A 20,698-nucleotide genomic window follows, 5' to 3' on the forward strand; every position below is an offset into this window, starting at 1 on the left:
TTCTGACCGCTTGGAGTGGGAGATATCCACTTTTGCACTGGCTAAGACAACATGCATGTGGGCAACTAATTAATTGCAAATGTTTTTTCTGGGAAGGGAAGGGTGACATTCGAGCTCATTATTGCACAAATTAGAAAAAAAAAATCGGCAGCAGGAGTCTTAGGCAGGAATGTGCCATCAAGCTGGTTATGACAGACTGTAGGCAGTGACTCCTCTTGCTGTATTTTGAGACTTGATATGTGGACTCTCAGCAGCAAGGAGATGAAAAGAAGACCAAGTACCTGTTTAGTCAATAAAAGGACCTTAGTGTTAGTGTATAGAAAAATAATGTAAAAAATAAGTTGGTAGAATGTGAAAGTTAATTGATATTTTTAATCGTAGCTGTATAAAATTCAGTGTCAAAGAAAGGGAGAGAGAGACAGAGAGACACCGTGTTTTAGTACCCTAATAACTTCTAACTCTAGTCTAAGATCATAATGTATGTGAGAGCGGTCCAGTAATTATAAGGTAATAAGTGGAGTGGTGGTGTAAGTGCTCTAAATTAAAAGGAATTCACAGAGCTGCTGTAAGTCAGTGCCGACCCGCTTTCTTTCAAATCTTGACTTGAGAAAAGTGCTTAGCCCAGAGTGCAAGTAGAGAGACAAGAGAGAGCTATCTATTAATTACAGCACTCATTAACAGTGACGGCTACAAGGCAGCAGATGCAGAAGAAAAGGCACACGCTCCTGCAGGCTGGCAAGGGGATTTCCCCCCCTCCAGTTCTTGAGGAAAGGACAACACAAGCAGGTGGTCCAATGTAATAAGATATTTTCACGGCTTTAACCTTCCCATTTCCTTGGTTTATTTGCTGACACCAGGTAGCTTGCTCCTTTCCCCTCCCCAAATAAGTACTGATTTTAAGTTTGGAGGGTAACATTTCTGCACGTCTATCTGGCTCTTCTCCAAATTTACGTGTCGCTTGTTTTCAATAGAATTTTACAGTAAAAATCACAACAATTGAGAGGTCCTAAATAAGATTAATGGACACTGATTTTAGGGTAAATCTCATCCTAAGCAGATATTTTTAATAAAGGGTCAGGGTTTGGTCTCGATTACCCTCATTGGAGAGGAAGTCAACTCTCTGGATTTGTGAATTAGTGAATTTGATTCCACATCTTGAAGTAGAAAATGGTTTTTTTTGTTTGTTTATTTGTTTTGTTTTGTTTTTTTTTTTTTTTGTTTTTAAACACAAAAAGGTGAAAAAGTGAAGACAATATCTCAAAAATGATTTTAGAAAGTTAAGTCAGTCAAATTGTCTGGACTCATGCATTTGCTTTGAAAACATAAATCTATAGCTCCAGGTAGATGGCCTTATGGGGTAGTTGCTTTTCTGCCGAAAATGTTTCGAGAGAAATGCTCATAACTGTCATCTGTACTTTGGCAGCTTCCGAGAGTACTGCCAGGAAAATGCTGGGTAGGCCATTTGCTACTGTGGTCTCATAATCACATCTGTAGAAAATAAAGACAGCATCTGATTCTGAGCTTTCTAATTATTATTTGATTATTTTTGTCCCTTGTGCTTCCTAAAATATGTTTAAAAATAATAAAAAACTTGAGGATGGAATAGACAAAGATTCTCCCCCCCCACCCCGCCCCATAGAAAACACTAATTTGTCAGATCAAATGTTATATGGTTTTATTTCAGATGCTTAATTCTGAAAACGTGAGAACTGAGAAGTAAGACAGAATCTCACCTTTTGAAAGACAAAACTTCTATCTAAAATTTCCTCTAATATATTTTTTTTAATGCAAGAATGGAACATGTAAAATGTCAGATCCTATAGAGGATAATGGCTAGAAAGTAATTGCAGCCAGAGCTGATGAATCATTTCACTTAGATTTTGTGAAAATGGAGTCCAACCTTAATTATTTGTTAGAGTTCCCAGCTGATGTGCTACTCTGTTACTAAATAGCTGTATCTGTAATAAAGCAATATTAATAAAGAAAAAAAAAAAGACTGGGGGAAACTTGCTCTTCAATTCTGGGATCAGATCAGTAGATGATGGATATGTGTTTTACTCAAGTGTCTTGACAAATATTAATTACAGAGCAGAACATTTATGTGATCAAACTTGGAAATATTTGTTCCTGATAATGACGGAGTTTACAGAAAGAAAATACCAATGTAAAAAGGAAGACATTTAATAGCCAAGTCATCTAATAGGATTTTTTAAATTTTTTGACCCGCTAGATGACAAGTTCAGAATTTAGAGTTGATGTGAAGTTGATATGTAGCCTAGAGGGCAGGTGGAGGGGACAACAGACAGATTTGGTCTCTTTAAAGTTTTTGTTTACTGCCTGTCTGGAGCTTTGACAAAGCTCTGTCATGCCCTTATGCTGATTACCTTCATGTAGAACAAGAGGTATTGACTAATGAATGAATGATGTGCAGTCCCTAACCCTTCCAGAGCAGCCTTAAAGAGCACTGTCTTTAATACACAGATTCTTCTTTCTCTCTCTCTCCCCACTACAGGCTTCTCTGCAGAATGTCAAGCAAAGATCGACACATTGATTCTAGCTGTTCGTCGTACATCAAGACGGAACCGTCGAGCCCTGCCTCTCTGACGGACAGCATCAACCACCACAGCCCTGGTGGCTCCTCAGACGCCAGCGGGAGCTACAGTTCCACCATGAATGGACATCAGAACGGGCTGGACTCACCTCCCCTCTACCCTTCGGCCACAGGTCTTGGGGGCAACGGGCCGGTCAGGAAACGGTATGATGACTGCTCCAGTACCATCGCTGAAGATTCACAGACCAAGTGTGAATATATGCTGAACTCGATGCCCAAAAGACTGTGTTTGGTGTGTGGTGACATTGCATCAGGGTACCACTATGGAGTGGCTTCCTGCGAGGCCTGCAAGGCTTTCTTCAAGAGGACAATTCAAGGTTGGTTATTCTTTAAACGTCTTTTCTTTCTTTTGCTCAAAGTAAAATAGTACAGTCCTTGACTAAATCCTGTTAGGACTCAGACTGTACGTTTTCATTCTTCATAGTGTTTGGTCCTACGGATGTTACTCATGGAAAAAACCCCTTTGGGCTTCTTCGGGAGTTCTGTCTTCATGTTAAGCCCACTGCCATGTTTATTTTGATTATGAAAAACAGAAAAACACTGGAGCCATCCGGTGCACGTTCAGATTTGTTTTCTGTATGAGTTTCTCATGGATTCCCGTAAATGATTGTTGCGAAGAAAACTGATTATTTTCTGAAGGTTGTCATGGATGCCTCTTGAACATACCTTGTGGCTGGCACACAGGGATCATGCTTGCATTTTGCTCCTAGTTACACCACTACCGTACTTAAATTGTTACAGAAATACAGTTTATTTTTGTTAAAGCACTAGTGCATTTAAAATTGGAACAAAATGCAATGGCGTAGTGCTTTGTGCATATCAGTGTATTAATAAATGGTCTTTCACCCATACGATATGCAGTGGCCTTAAACAGGTTCAACAAATATCTGTGAGATCACATTCTAAGGAGAGTATGTTGGCAGCTTTTGGTCTCTGCCCAGTACTTTGTACTAATCTGCTCTTGATACCTGTTACAAATACGCCACATATTTTGGCATAAATTAGTACGAACAGGATAATTTGCATGACCACTTGTTCTAGCTTCAGAACCAATGGAGACAAAATAACCTTCTACTTTGATTTAGATATCATCCTTTCAAGTAAAATTGAAGGTGCTTTATTTAAAGAACATGAGGCCAAGCTTGGCCTGTACAGGAATATAGTGTCACATTAAATTAAATTCAAACTTCAGAGACTAAAATTAGGTTGCTAAGTCCAAATTTAAGCTCCTCAATAAAATCTGCTTGGTTTTCATAGATGTTGAGCACCTGGAATTCTCAGGAAAGACAATGCAATCTGATGGTATACTTTTCTTTTTAAAAATGAGTTATGATAAGGAGCATAAAGTTAGTTTCAGTTTGTAATTTCACATAACCCAAAATTTGAAACATTTGGTCGAGATTTCTTAAATACGGTACTTCCGTATTTATTGTAAACTTAATAAGGAAAAATAATGAATGTTATTTTAATTTATCCGTTGCTGAGGCCATTTTATTCTCCTCTCATCCACTTTACTACTTGGGGATTTGGGCCTTCTTCCAGCATGAAGTACCCATTTTATGATGGCCATATAGCCACTAAAAAGAAACAGTAGATTTCAGTTGTTCTAATGGAGCTGAGTGTTACAATGTTTGCAATCAATAAACAAAGATACCTGTGAAGATTCTTAGTGGCCTGGGTTCATACGTAAAATGAGTGCATATGCAGAAACAGTATGCTTATTTCAAGTCTTTGTGTTGGAAAAGTAAAAAAAGAGGTAGGTGATTTCACTTGATCTTCAAAAACATTTTCAGAAAAGCTCAAAAGATATTTCCACTGAAACAATTTGTATTTTGTGGTTGCTAAGCTTTAAGCACCAACTTCAACTAGTAACTCTCATTTTATAAATGATACTTAATTGCTATGTAATAGCTGTCCTACAGAACTGAATTGATGCATGATTATTTTAGTTGTATTTTGAGCATGAAAAAATGCCACAGAAAAGTTAACTGATTAAAATGTTGACTTCTGGCAGTAATAGGTAGCCTGCAATTTTACACCGCATCACAGACAGCAAGTTTCTGGGCATGGAAGCACAAGACAGGGATGTCATTCTCCAGATTAGCAACCTGGACTTGGGCACGCAGCTCAAGTTAGAATTGGCAGCTGTGCAAAAAGTCCCAGTACGGTTAGAGCACTAGCTGCATCAGCAGGTGACAGTGCTGTGAAGACAAAAAAAAAATGCAGTAAGGCAAACCCAAGCATCGAATGGAAAAGCAATAATGAAGAAACTAAGAATATGAAGTATGTTACCATCATAATGTCATGGTGGTGTCTTCAGTAATGGTGCTGGCTAAACTGACACAGCTACGATACCTACCGAAATAGTGGAAGCTACTTACTTTGGTGAATCAAACCATGGATTGTGGTAGGTGACAAGAAGTATATAAGAAAAAGGTACTTCTCATGTTTTGAATGGGCAAATTCTACCTTTAAGCTTGCATGAAGAATAATTCCCCTGTGGTGTTTTTTGCTCTAAATGATAGAATTCAGTCCTAGTGTTCCTAGAGGTCATTCTTCCCTGTACCATTTCACTTCCTGGTTCATATCACATTCTTTTTCTGCTTGTTTTTAAAGTAAGTTGATTACTGCATAACTGCAAATAAGAAAACAGAAAAAACCCAATGAATTTATAAATACAGAATAGTAAACCAGACTACCTGCAGAGTCAAATGTTGTAACTGTGCGTACGTAGGGGTGATGTGTCTTGGCTCAAAGAATTGCTTATTTTAAATGCTAATAATTTAATTGTGATGGGTACTTAATTATAGATTCAGTGAAAAAGAACATTTGACTTCCCAAACCTTTCTTGTTCATCATTCATGAGTTACTAAATTAGCTCAGACTTGTAGAACCTAAGTGCTACTCCTGTTGAAGTCATGGGCAAAACTGCTGTGACTTCAGTGAGAGCAAAGCTGAGCTGATAAAGTTAGATTATGAAGCACATCTTGTGTTCACGTCAGGCCTGGTGTCCTTTCCACTAAGCCAATGGGAGTCTTTCCATTCTTTCCATTTCAAAGGAGTCTTTTGAAATCTCAGTAGGTGAAAGCCACAGGCAGCTGTTCAGAGAGCCAGCACAGTATCTGTACACCACCAGAATCTTACATAAGACAGAATTGAAGAGCATCACAGAATACCTAGTAGCCCCTTACACGAGGGGAAATTTTGCTCTAATGTATACACCTGTTTTTAAGGGTAATGGAGATTATCATTCCCTTTCAGATGACAGCAATTCAGTCTAAAAAATGTCTGTTCCTGGCTGATGGATTTCTCCTCTTCTTCCTGCCTCTTGCAATCCCTGCTAATTTTCTTGAAAGTCAAGAAATTAAATGAACCCTGTCTTGAATTATAAGAAGGAGTAATTTTGTCTTTTTTGAATATGTATTTTTAACATAGCACAGAAATACATTTGGGGCTGTGGTAAAGAATGCCTAGGTTATGATAAAAATCAATAATATTCGAAAAAATTAGAAATAAGAAATTACCTGGCTAAAAAAACAGAACAAAACCCACCAAAAAAACCAGCTCAGTATATAAAATCGGTGTCTTCTTAGGTCATAGTAGAATCTAATGACATTCTGACCCCTTTTGTGACATAAAAGGGATGGGAGAACTGGATGTTCTCTCTGCTCAGCTCTCAGTTTGCTTCTGGGATAATTTACATGGTGGCTGATTGCAAATGTGTCACAGAAACACGCACGCTGCCAAATCTCCCCAAAACTGGCTTAACATCAGGGATAGTAGAAAATAGCAACGTCTAAAAATAGTTGCAGGTCCATTGATTTTTAGGGTCTCTCCACAGTTTTTGCTGTGCACTGTGTTATCTCGAAAACTTCAAGCTTTCATTAAAAGAAAGAGAGAAAAAAAGAATTTTCAGTTGTCAGCTGGGTGCAAAGTCTTCTGTTCAGCACTGAGGTCTTGTACTTACTAGATATTTTGTAGTGAATATTTAGTGTAAATACATTTCTCATCATTTTTATTTGCTCAGTTATCATAACGACTAGTAAGTACACATTTTGCATTAATAATATGTAATTACTCAGTGCCTGTAACTTAAACATTTCCGAAAGTGGATTGAAATGGTATTCTTGCTTTCAGTAGAAGCACAATAGGACTTACAGATTCAAAGACAGTTTACTATTTTGTTCTATTTTAGCCTTCATCTCTCTAAAATAATGACCTGCATCTACACAACTTCCTTCCTTCCTCCTTCCAAATCTTCAGGACTGTTGTCTTTGGACTCTTTAAACTAGCATGAAAAGGCAGTGTGAAAAGCCTAGGTATCGATATGTTACCTTCCTGGTAAGGCTTGTTGCAGAAGTGTCAGAGCATACTTATTTCCTTGGACAGTGTTTGAATTTTCCCCACAAAAGCTAAAATGTTTTGCATTCAGTAGTCTTTGTAGTTTGTGGGCTTTGTTTTTTTGTTTATATCTTTATTTTTAAGGAAAAACCATTGGATGAGCAATATTGAGACAGCAATCTTCTCTTTATACACAGGGTGAGTAAAGCAATAGGTAGTAAGAAGCCCTGCAGTCGTACCCTCACTGTCTCATTTAAGAGCTTTATCCCTGAGAGTTGTTGCCTGTCCATGTCTCTTACCACAAAAAAGAAATATTCCGTCCTGGGAATACTGTTGTCTTTTTGGTCATTACGTGAACTAGACCAAGTCTGCCATTGCATTTAATGCTGATCACCTAAGAGCCTTCAGCTCTACAGTTCTGCAGCAGCGTAGTTCCTATGGTCTTCAAAGCCTGCCCAAACTAGGAGCTAGATTAAATTGCTTTATACTTTTGGTTACTCAGATTAGTTTTTAATCCCTTCAGTGTTCAGGTTTTTCAACCCTCTTTAGAGTGGTTACCCATTACTGAGCCAATTGGATCTGTAAATGTGCACTTTTGTGCACACTTTACAGTAAACATACAGTAAACAAGCACTTTACATAAACACTTTACAGTAAATATATTTTTTTTTTAATCAGGAAAGTTAGAACTAGCTACGTAAATTCAGATAAGGTGACTTTTAAAATGGGCAACATAAAGTTTGATTTGAAGTAGCATGTGACGAAAGTGGCTTCCAAAGGTTAATTTGCATCTCTCAAAGCTGACTCCTATAATACCGCACATCATTTTTGTGGCGGAAATGAAAGCAAATTAAGTGAGATTTTATGGCTTTTCAGCATCTTTACTGGTAGCTAAGATTGTATTTTCTTATAGAAAGATAGGGTGGAGGCTTGCATCTAGGTGCAATAGTCTGTGGACCTTGGCTCTGGTGCAAAGATGGCAGCCCTCCAGTGAACCTAACACTAAATGTCACCTGAATCCATCATTACCTGATTAAATCATTCGCCTTCCTTATATAAGTGAAAGTCTGTGCATCAGCATTTCTTTCAAAGAATATTTTAAGCAAGCAATGATAGATATCTTCCCTTTTCCCCTGATTTCTCTGTGCCTACGGGCCAACCAAACTAGTGAGCAAGTATTTTTAATTCCTTTCAACGTGTCTTTTAATCCTGTCGTAATGTCATTGTGTAACTATGGCAGCCAAACAAGATGAGACAATAAAATATAAACACATTGAAATTTGAGAACCAGAAAGAAGTTTAAAAGTATACAGATAGTTCTGTCCTTTTTGCGTTCTCTGCTTTCCTTGCAGCTTTGTAAATTATATGCTGCATTTAGATTATTAGGGAATAAGAATGAGCATCCTGATTTGTGCATGGCTATTTTGAAGCCATCAGAAATATTCAGAAAGAGATGTGGTTTACAAATAGTACTGGTACTGTGGTGTGTATCAATGCCATTATAACTAGGTCTGGATGTCTATTTGTTATAAACATCTCTGAAAGCTTCTGGCCTACTTATGAAACTCTGTCTAGTTTGAAACTAGAGACATGTGAAGCCTCAGCTAGCACGTGATTTATTTTAATCTTTCTGTAACTTTTTTAATGACTTTTTTTTACTGCTGTGAAAGTCATTTGGTTTGCAGCTTTACAGACCGAGATGTTCTGTGTGCCCATAAACAAACAATGGCAATTTTCCACGCTACCTTGGTAGGATGTATCAAAATCGACCTAGGTAAAATACCACTAGGGACAAAATGTAGATGGTTCAGTCTTTCTGACTTGGACAACTCTACAGTGACTCCCAGGTGGCAGGGGATCAGTTCTATTTGTGTCTTCAAAGTGTTGATTCTCTCTTAAGATAACCTAAATGCCCTTCATTTCTGTTGAAGATAAAGAAGTTGACTCCAGCGGGAATCGAAGGTAGTTGGGCCTTTACAGGTGTCATTCAACATCCCCTAATATCAGCATCATATTGAAAATTTATGGTGGTTTTTATGATGCTGGAAAGCCATCTACCTAAAGTTAGAGGCTGATGCAAAAATGTCACGCAGTCAGACATCTCCATTCATGTTGCTTTCTAGGAATAAAAGAAAAAGAAATAAAAAATACATTTTAGAAGTTCTAAGTATATTATAGCTCAGTAACATAGCACACTGGCTTCTTCTACGCTACTCAACATAGTGATTTCATTTAAAATGTACTTTTATGCTGGCTGTCAAATACCACCTTACACTGTAGAGTTATTTAAAAACTAGCTGCTTCTCCTGAGTTTCTTGTTGTAACAGAAAAGGCAACACAAGCAACAGAGACATAAGCATAATCCTTCATACGTGGTCCTATCATCTTAAAAAAATATTTGAGACATTTAGGAACTAAGTTTTTAAACGTTCTGTAACTCTGTGTGGGAAATAGTTTCTGAAGTCATCTGGGTGAAAAATCGTGAATGCAGTCAACTTTAGGCTTAATCAGCTCCAGCCGATGTGTAGCAGAATTCATAGGTCTATAATTCATGGAGCTATCTACAGTATCAGGTGAATCCATCTAAGGATTTGTCAGCCGTTTTGGATTCAGTTAGGTTCAAATCCAACGTCATTGCAACCTGACCCCGTTTCTGAAACCTTATCAATAAGAGTACTTTTACTTATTGAAAATACTTACTCATACTTAAATTCAGTTGAGTTCCGAGTGCAAAGCAGGGACCAGAGTCTGCAAGAACTGGAACTTTAACCCGAGAGAAAATATTTTTACTTTCCTCCGTTCAGCTTTGTGAAGACCTATAAACATCAACTACATTTTTAAGTCCATCTGGGACTTCTTCTCTATCCTTCTTTTCTAAGTTAGCCTGTTACTCTTTATTTCCAACAGCACCTATTTCTCCTCAGTTTCTCAGGAACTATTCTTTTCTGTTCTGGTTGGATTACATATGAAGGTGTGACCTAACATACTGTAATTCACTCTCTGTGTTGGCTTAGATTCTGCTGTCTCTCTGAGACTTTTCTTTTATTATTTCCCAGAAGACCTATGGCTGTAATCCTGGCTACCTTTCATTTATCCAGAGTTTTCATGCATGCCAGTCCACAGACAAGCAGGTGTATTCCTTTGGGTCTGTCACCCAGGAAAATAGAGCATGAAGGTGGTACCTGGGGTAAATCTTACTGCAGAAAGGCTTAAATCCAGTGATGCAGTAGCCTCTATTAAGAATAATGAGAACACTTGCTTTTTAAATACAAGTTTTTGAAAAAAGGTATTAGGTTACAGAAGCTCAAAGAGAAAGTTTGGGAGAAAAATGGGGTGTTACTGGATATAAACAAAGAGATACTGAAATACAGTTTCATGAGCTGATTATAGCATACTGTTATTACATTGAAGGAATAATTAATTCCCTTTTGTTTGTTTGCTCTTTTTTTTTTTTCTTCTTCTTTTTTTTTTTTTCTGGACCTACATTCCCACACAGTAAAAGTTTCAATACCGATATCTTAAGCATTCCTCCTGCTTTTGTAAGTGGCTCATGGCTACTCTTCTCAAACACGTTTTCACCCTGTATCTCAATCTTCCTCATGTCTTTTACTCATCCAGAGATTTTTCTGGGCATATTCCAATAGCTCATAGTAATCCTTTTACATCTTTAGTGTTATAATATCAAATGTCGCAGTGTGAAAAGAGAAATAAAGCTGCTGCTAAGAATTGCTGTCTGCAGCTTCTATTCTTGTCAGTATTTCTGGAAGAGAGACCCCTGTTTCAGCCTGTCCCACAGAGTGGAGCCAGTTTCTAGAGCCAGCTTTGCACTCTTGATATCTGTGAGGTTCTAAAGTTGTAACTGTTGATGACAATAACTTCATTTGGGATAAGGTGCCAAGGCATAAGGCCCAGTGCTTTCAGTGGCCTCTTCTTTGTCATGGTTCTCACTCCTCCTCTTCTGTTACCTCGAGTGGCACTGTCGCTTCTGTGCAAGAAATGGCCAAAATGGTCTCGAGAATCCTGGCTAAGTCTAGTCGATTGCCTGGCTTGTAAAGCCGTCGAGTAAGTCCCTGTACCATTAAAAGTGTACTCTGACTCTACATCTCATTCAGGTAACTTCCAAACCTCATGTATGAGATGAAAAAAATGGTATCTTGGCCCAGTTATCCTCAAGCTGTGTTCAAAGATCTGACAGTCTGAAGCATCTAAAACCAGAGGGCCGGTTATGCAGCGTAAGTTTTAGTAGTTCACCTGCTATCTCAAGATCAAATGGCATCATATTTTTAGTGAGTCAGTTGCTCTTGTGTGTTAGCTGCACAGTGTATTAGAAGTATTTTCTCATCTTTTGGCTGAGATAATAAAATTTAACAAATTAGTAGAAAAAAGGAACTGTTTTGAAATAAACATTCCTCAGTGTATGAGGAGAGAAAAGGGACTCAGGCTGGCATAAATCCCGTTGTATTATTATAGCACAGGGCAATGTGTTTGGGGAGTGAAGATTTGACATATATTTTTATTTTCAAATGTCATACTAATTTACGTTACTCAGCCCTTTAACTGCCAAACTGTAAAAGTCCATTACGCTACTGAAAGGAATATACAAATTATCCTCTGGCACTTCAGGCGGGAGTTTTACGTATATGCTGTTATTCTATCAGCCAGCTAGCTGCACGATTCTATTAAAGAGTAAGTGAGAAAATTATATTGCCTGCAAACTAATTGTACAAAAGACTCTCAAATAAGTAATCAGAGCCCGGTCCTTTCTGAAAACCAGCCAGGAGATATTATAAATTGCTCGATCGTTCTTGTCAGTCCAGTTTAAAGACTCAGAGCTGCCATGTTGATTTTGTTCACTGTACAACACAGCTCTCTCTCCAACTGTTGACAGGACTGGGCAAACTCAACTTTTACTAGCTGCTCAGTTTCAGCCTCTAGCATCATGCAGTAGACAAGTAAATGGTAGAGCTTCCTTCTGAATCTTCCTCATTGAAATAAAATGCAGATCTGAGCACCTTGAATGGATGTAGTGTACCAATGAAATTGTACAGATTCCCAACCACTTCTTAAAATAATTTCTATTTCTTTATTTTTAGTGTATAGAAGCAAATAAGAAGTTATGAGAGCTCTGCTGACCTGCAATGTGCAGTAAATTTAGGTTTTTACCAAAAATATATCCACTAATACTTTGAGTGCTAGGTAAAATGTATTTTGAGTATGGTACATACCCAGGTACATATCCATTGCAAAATTCCATGAGGTTTTTGTCATTTTTTTTTGTTTGGTTGGGTTTTTTTGTTGCTTTTTTTTTTTTTTTAAGGAAAGCTCACTGACAGAAATGAAGTCTATCCATGGGAATATTTGATAAAATACTGCATTCACGTGTGAAGTGGTGACAAAACGTTAGTTTTCTTGAACTCTTGCTGCGGTCTAGCCACGTTCTAAGATGCTGGAACACTTTCGGGGAACCAGCTGTGACCGTTAGGAAGATGTGGATCTTTGCTGCAGCAATAAATCCAGTTACTGTAACTCTACTGTGTGCATTGGAGGAACTCTCTCCAACATCTTCCAAGTTTATTTTCTAACATCAAAACTTAAGATTGAACATTAATGAATTATATTTTACAGTAAAAGTAAAGCAGCCTAAATTGGTAGAAGAAGATTCCCCCTGTAAGCTAACATACTGTAATCTAAGTGACTAGAATAATAGCTCATTTTAAAGTTCTTTAGGTGACAAGAGTTTGCAGGAAAAATAAGTTACATTGTCTGTGCACAATGTGTTGGACGCTACAGACCCTTGCCGTGTTTCGCGGGATTTTGCACAAAACTGAAATGTCAGGGTATGGATTATAAGTATCTACTTAGGGAAATAAGTAATCTTGCTTATATTTTACTGGTTTTGAATACTAGTTTTTGGTGTCGACATCTGTACCTTTGTCATCTGTGCCTTTGCACAAGTGCTCTGGCTATAGTGTGAGTGCTCCTCTTGCTTCGGTACAGAGCTTTGCTGCTTGATGTTCTGTGTTGTAATCTCGATCTTGTTTTTGATCAAGATCATTTCTGACCTTGTTCAAAGATATCTTTGATCTTGTGCAAAGCATTTCTGATGCCCTGTTTCTTTTTTTTTAAATAGGGATGGTAATACATTTATTGCTATAATATGATGAAGTTAACTGGATACAATTTGTGAAAGGCTTTGAAGGTCTCCCTGTGTAGCGGTTGTGCCTCACTAAGAATGCCTCGTTAAGAGTGTGAGAGGACAATGTGAACCCTTTTTCTTTTTTAAGCTTACCCTTACTATCCTTTCCTACGTATCCTTCCAGAAGTGTTATTTCCTAATTTTGCTAATGCGTATTGGAAAGAAGCTTTGCAGGAACTGTTGTGCTGAATTTCCTACCCACAGTCTCCTTCAGTTGCTTAAATAGCTTTCTTCTCAGGAGCTAAGGAAGGGGAAGAGGACTAAACTGACATTTGAGTTTTGTCAGCAAGAACCATTAGCATTCAGACATACCAAGATCTGTTTTACTCACCAGCATTGCTAAGTCAGTTATGCAGCAATGTTAAGGAGGAAGAAGGCCCACGAAGGCCTGAAAAGGTTGTGCAAAGTATGCTGGTTGTATTGGCAGAATATGCATTGCACCATGCAGACCTCCTTTATGATAAATACTTAACCAATTTTCAATAGATGTAAGTGGTTTAAGTATTACTTCCTGTTGAATTAGCAGCTGCTGAGCATTCGAGTCTTTGTGCAATCCTGCAATCCACTAATGTGATATTTAATGAGGAGACATCAGTCTGGAGAAAGGTAGTCAATATAAATCAGTGTTTACAAAGTGTGATTAACTCTGAAATATTTCATCAATGCTGTGGTCCCAGGCAGACTCTATGCTAATTATTAGAACCTGCGCATGTTTCAGGGGACTTTGACGGACCCTGAGTGCGGCAAACATGGAGCAGCAAAATTGCAATTATGCTCGGACTGTCTCTGATGACAATTTATGCATTTGGTGTGATGACCTCTTGCTTCCCAAGAGGGCAATAAACAGAATGCATTTTCATTAAGATACTAATGCACTTAATCACAGGGGGAAAGGGTTAGAAAGTAAAGAAATACCTTTAAAGCAAGATGTGACAGGCTGATGGGGAAGATACTTTATTTAAAAGTCAGTTTCCTGGCGAAACTTCTGACTGCTGCAAAGTCTGTCATACTCAATGTAGTCATGGGCAATAGGATGCTTGGCTGGGCAGATGAATAAGCTGAGCTAAGCTGTTTTATGAAAAGTGCAGTGGTACTAGGGCAAAAGAGAACAGATGTTCTCCCATTTGGACTTGGATACCCAAAGATATGATTTTAAAAAATGTAAAAAAAATTACTCATATGTATTTTACCCATTAATTTTCAGGCCTTTTTTTTTTTTTCTTCTGATTTTTGAGGCTAAATAATATGTACTAAGCAGTATCAAAAAAAAAAATGGAGACACTGCTTTGCCCAAGAGGGCTCACATTTCAGGATCTAGCTTATTCTAGGCCTTAAGGAGACTTCGGAGAGGCAGAGGCAAGCATCTCCTCCAGTTTTTGTTATTCTGACAACTTGGTAGGAATGATGCTATTTCTGATGCTTCTCAGTACAACAATTCTGTCTAAAGTATAGAGAGAAGGGGAGATGTCCTGGCTGAGAGGCCTGACGCAGCAGCTGTAGAACATGCCAGATGGGGCGGTAGCAATGCTGGTGAGCCCTGCTTGATACATTGTGCCTGCTGCTGTGGAAGGAGAAGGGTGAAGCTCTGTAGTACCTGTTACAGTTGATTGTGCAATAAAACACAACAGTCTCGTTTTCATATTCTACACAAAGAAAGACTGATGAAATTGGTGAAAAAAAGGAAACGAAGAGTGCTTAGGCTAGGAGCCTAAGGATGCGGCTTGGTACAGACGCGAAAATTTCCTCCTACCAGCAGCAATAACCAACATGAAGGATTTTGCTAGGGAACATGTATGGAGCCAGACACAGACTCACATTAATTTGTGGGTTTGTGTATTTTTTTTTTCATATAGCTGTCTAGATTTAAAAAAAAAAAAAGGTCAAAAAGCTCATGCTTTAAGTCAGCTTTTCATTTTTATTTGAAAGGTGTTTCCTTTCTATAGCACTGTTTACTCTTGATATATTCCAAAATGAAACACAACAGCAATTGTATGCCCACTTTGTATATCCATTGTGTTGGTTAGTCAGTGATTCTGAATACCTCTCGTTTCCTGTACTTTCCGTTACAGGTAACATAGAATACAGCTGCCCAGCAACGAATGAATGTGAAATCACAAAGCGCAGACGCAAATCCTGCCAAGCCTGCCGCTTCATGAAGTGTCTAAAAGTTGGCATGCTGAAAGAAGGTAAGACTGATCAAGTCAATATGTATCTCTCTGCAAATGCATGCAACAATTGTAGGGCAATCAGAAAAGAAGAGAGATCGGTGAGTGTTCTAATCAGTTACTGTAAAGGCAATTTTCATGTATACTTGCTTTTCCTGACAGACTGTTTCTAAGCTATGGAATCATGGTGTATCTACATAGAGTTCATCTCTGGAATATTTCTAACTATGTGTAGTACAGCAAAAGGTACCCCAGCATTCAGTCTCTTTCAGTAGGTAACTAATAGAATAATCATCAGAATATATCCTCTCGTTTTCCTTAATGCTTTAATATCATGAATTCTCAAATATTTCTTTCCTCCATTCCTTAACCACTGTTAGTCTGTCCCAGTTCTGGCAGAAACACACACTGTGCCGCCTTTTCCCTGTTTTTACTCAGTCTTCGTTTCATCAGGACAAACAAAAGGGGTTACTTCTCAATTAAACAAGTGTAAATATTGAGTATGTCTACTGGAGTTACTGTAACTACACTGGAGCAAATAATGGCATACAGAAGAGGAGAATCCACCCCTCTTTTTTTTTTTTTTTTTTTTAAGCACGTGAGAGCCCCTGCCCCTCACCGTAAGTATATGTTGAGTGTTTGAATTCATCAGTTACATTTTGATGTTGAATAACAGGTAAATATAAGTAAATGTTTCCAAGAAATGGTACTATCCCACCTGGAAACTGATTCATCTATGTTACAGAAAGAGGCAATTCCTTAAATCTTGGTCGCCTGCTATGCACTTCTATTGCTGTTAAGGTATATGCAAAAATACACTTTTATGTGCATGTATTGTATACATTATTACTGTAGTGTACTGTTACCACCAAGAAAGAATAACAGAAGATGTCACGGACTTCAGAGTTAGATAGCCTTTTAAAATAAAATCAACGTAATGTTTTCTAAATATTGTCTCCAGTGGAGAGTACTTTGTGTTAACCAACCACTTTAAAACAGTCCCATGCAATTTTGCTTTGTCAGTGCTTAAAAAGTCAGCTTTAATAGATGGCTGATTTTTGCAAATCGTTTGATGGTAATTTAAAACAGGTTTAAGTATACAGCTATCAGGGTAAAATCCAAGAACAACATAGACCAGTGGAGAGATGATGGACAAATTAGGCCTATCACGCACCTACAGACATATTCTTATTGGATTATACTTACTAAGAATAAACCTTGTTCTGTGCAACTGCTTTGGCAGATGCTATGATCCTGTGAGCCAAATCCTGCTGTCCTTAGTCTTACTTGAGCAAAACTCCTGTCAGATTCAATGCGGATTTTGCCTCGGTAAGAACGGCAGGATTTGACCCTCTCTTCCAGTGGTGATGGGAGGGTTCTTTACTTGCCAAAATCCTCATATAACTGACCACTAGGAGCAGTTATTTAAAGATTAAATTGTGATGCTTAGATAAACTGTAGAAAGAAAGGAATATCTGAGTATAGCACCTTTTGAAAGGGATTGTTGTTCTTAACAACTTTTTTTATTAAGATCCCATACCACTAGTACCTAATATACAGACATATTGAACAACTTGTTGGGGAACGAAACAGTGCTACCAAGAGTACATACAGATGAACTGGTTTAGAACTTTTCTTTTAAATTTTGGGGGCACCATTGCACATCCATTAACATATATATTTAGAAATCTAGTCTGTGTGCAGCTTCTGGGACTGCATCAGGAAATTAAGTGACTCTTCTACAAATGGTAATTATCCCAGTTACCAAAATTGTGTGCAGATTTACTATGTTTCTGCACACAATTTTGGTAACTGAGATAATTTAGTTAGACAATTCAGATGTACATTGTGAATCAGATTTTTTTGCATGAGTGATCATTGTCTGTGGATGCAAATCAATCCCACAAGTTTTCGTAGTCAGAATTCCATAAATTGTCTATCCTAAAAGTACATACCTTTTTCTGAAAGTTCTAAAATGACAAAATCACTAATTCCTTTGAAAAGAACATTCCTTTGTTAGCCCCACTCCTGGGTACATCATAGTTCTTCCACTTCTATTGTGTGAGTTTTTCTGTCAAAACACAGTTAAGATTTCTGCTTATTTTTAATGACTGAGTCTTTTCATCTTGGGGAGAGTTAGCTTATCTTCTTTTCAGGTATTGATTACCTACCGCCTGATAGGACAACCTAAAAGAACTTACCAGGGTGTTTTGTTTTCTTTCCCGCTTTAGTGGCCGCTTTTACTTTGAAACCATGCTGATTCATAGTACACTTTTAGGACTGTACTTGGAATAGAGATATTTTTTTCTTTTGTTCTTGTTGGAAGGTGATTTTGGAGACAGGTGTTGTTGTTTTTACCTATGGGAAAGTCTGGGGATGAGTTGTTGGCTTTGGATTTGACCACATCCTTTATGCACAGAATGAAGAAAGATGATATACTTACTTCTTTCTTGTGTAAAGTGGTGTAAATTTATTGATTAGCGTGGACTTACACTGAGCTGAAATAATTCCTGCTCTATCTTAAATGTTTCTTTATGTACAGACAAGGATTTCAGTCCCATGCAGCATGTCAGAGATCATGCTGCAGTAAATCTATTCAAATGTAAACCTGTTCAATTCAATTACCAGCTTATAATAAAATTTGCTGCTGCAGCCTCCACGTTTGTCACAGCAGTCTCTACATGCTGATGGCACAGCATGCCTGGAAATTGACAGCCTAAATCTATTTACAAAAAAAATTTAGTTGCAGACCTGAAATAAAATCAAGTTTAAGCAGCTTTGAGAGGAGCATCATATTCCTTACAAGAACCTCTGCACATCTGCCAGTGTGCATCTTCTCCAGAAACCTTATCCTGTTAGTGGGGAGTTTTCTTGTAGAAATTTTCCTTAACAAACAGTTTTTAAACGTAATCCTAAGTGAAACAATTATCAGACATTCCACTTCCCTTCACATTTGGAAGGACTTTTTATTATATTGTCATTTTGTGAATTGTCATATAAAATTCATGATAGAAATATCAGTGCCTGGAAAAAATACCATGAGTTTTATTTTAGCTTTTAGGGCAAGGTCCGAAAACCACTTACAGCAAATTTATAGAGTGGCTTCTCTTATGACAGCTGCATCTTGTATCATTTATTGTGGAAGATAATGGTGCTTTTCATCCAGCATCCAGTGTTTCTGTGAGAGACCTAGTGTTAGAAATCTGGGGCCATGTCTTGGGGTCAGACCCTGGGAGGGAATTGGATCTCTGGTCACAGGTAATACAGCGTGGAGTGGGGAATTTCTGCACATGTTCTCAAGGATATCGATGGGGCATAGCCAGCAACACCTGGATCAAGATTCTTAACAATTTTATAAGTTGTGGGCCAGAAGCTAGAGAAGGAGGGGTAAAGCAATGTCGTACGGGGCTGAGCTGGCCTGGGATTGAAGTCCTGCCTCCTGTCTGCATCTTCTGTTGAGTAGCACAAGAAAGTTACTACAGACTTATCCAGAGGAACACTTTATTTTGGTTTAGCCCATGGACTGTTACTTGAAAACATAAGTCTAGGTGTATGGAGGTTTTTTGAGTATGTGTTATGCTTCATACTGAAGCATTCAGCAGATGCTGATGAGCTTTTAAGCACATGACAAATATAAGGGTGTTATATTTTCATTTACTTTCCTAGGTAATGGTTATTAGCAGCACAGCAGAATACACTTTACTCTAGGAAAATGTTTTACATTTTTCTATTTTTAATTGTGAGTGTCAGCATTATAAAAAATGAGATTTTCAAGGATCACAGTTGGTTCTTTTCCTGAAATACAGTTTCTTTGACTGTGCTTATGTTTTGGTGGGTTTTCTCAGATTCATGAGAACAGGTGAAACAACATAAAGATTCTCGTGGAGTCTAGGGAGAAACTTTTCGAATGTATCTGTAGGGATTTCTTTACGTAATATTGCAATTGCTAAAAGGAGGCAGGGAAACAACAATTTGCCCTTTTTAAAAATGAACACTTTAAAACATTCTCTAGTTTTCAGTTCTGTTGGTTTTTCATTGGTCTTTTAAGTTTGGCTTTTCAAACACTCTGGAAGCTGGTGATCAGTTTGCTCCAGGTGGTAGAATTAAATCTATATTCATGTGCAAGATTGGGTGTTTTCGCTATTTTCCTTTTTATACAGCTAGTTGGAGTGAGAAAAAGGGGTTGATTTTTTTTTTCTTTTCTAAGACGGAAAATTGGATGTAAAACTGCGTAAGTTGATGTGGGAAATCACGGATAGACAGCTGACCTTCCCCCCCACCCCCCATTGCTAGTTGGTCTGATCAAATTCTACTTTTAGTCTTCCATTAGTACTATATGCCTTTTAATGCTATCTGTGAGGCTACTTACTACTGTGTTTGTGACAAAAGATGTTATTCCAAGTTTATTATACCTCCGATCTTGCTCAGAATATCTGCCCACGTGAAGTAATTCCACTGGAGTAATTATTCAAAAATAAAGTTACTTTTTGTTTCAGATACAGCATTCATATAACTATTTTTTCAAGAGGTTAGTCCATATGTTTCAGTTTTCTCCGTGGAGGCAAAGCAATAGCCTCAGTTTTATCTGTCTCTATATTGTAGCAAGGCTAAAAATTACAGTTCAGAGGGGAACCTATTGAGTGGCACTAATGCTGCTTTTAGACCATCTGAAAGATTGTATCCTGTCTTAGCTCTTACAGTTCTGAGCAGTGCTAGTTCATACTTTTTACAGGACTGTTGACACCAAAACATCTCCCATATATCTCTCATCTCTGATATCTGGATATTTTCAGAATTTTTTATGGGTGGCTTTCAGTGGCTGATCTGCGTTGCTTGTTATTTCAGAAAGTGTAGTTCATAAGTGGGTGATACATAAGGAAAGAAATTTAAGTTTATTTGAAGAGTAAATTAATAAAAATATTGAATAAGTATTTTATATTTAGTAGTACTGCCACAGTAAATAATGAAATGGTAGAAAATTTGGGTTGCTTCACGTAAGTATGTTTGTATTTTCTTTATGAATGGATGACCTTTACAAATTATCATCAGCCACTTTGTACCCAGTTAGAATAGACAGAGTGGCAGAATTCCAGCTTAATTAGTCCAGCTATTAAAAATGGGAGGCCAGACCCTCACCTAATATTAATGGAAGCTGGTGGAGCTATGTTAGATTGCTGTTCATTTGGTAGGTTTAGCAATTTATGCTATGGGGAAATCAGCAATATACCTCTTCGTGTGTGTGTGAATCTTTACTGTTGCTACTATGTTAGCAATCATTCAGGCTCTAAAAATGAATAGAAGCTCTCTAAGCTCATCATCTGGCAGTGCTGACTTCAGTGTAACCCTTCACATCATAGTAGTGTAGTTGGCATGTTGTGCTTACAC

At 37.8% G+C, this 20,698-nt stretch overlaps 1 protein-coding gene across 28 annotated transcripts in view; it reads left to right on the forward strand.

Moving 5' to 3' along the window:
• ESRRG (estrogen related receptor gamma) overlaps positions 1–20,698 on the forward strand; it is a 408,303-nt gene that overhangs the window by 274,767 nt on the left and 112,838 nt on the right. For all 28 annotated transcript variants that reach the window (XM_087774087.1, XM_087774092.1, XM_087774107.1 and 25 more), the window contains 2 exons: positions 2,513–2,928; positions 15,218–15,334. In XM_087774087.1, the coding sequence (XP_087630213.1) occupies positions 2,513–2,928; positions 15,218–15,334 (533 nt within the window). The remainder of the gene's footprint in view (positions 1–2,512; positions 2,929–15,217; positions 15,335–20,698) is intronic.

The sequence above is a fragment of the Nipponia nippon genome, unplaced genomic scaffold, assembly GCF_047370975.1.
Source record: "Nipponia nippon isolate SJK-2023a ecotype South Korea unplaced genomic scaffold, ASM4737097v1 scaffold_4, whole genome shotgun sequence".
Taxonomy (NCBI): domain Eukaryota; kingdom Metazoa; phylum Chordata; class Aves; order Pelecaniformes; family Threskiornithidae; genus Nipponia; species Nipponia nippon.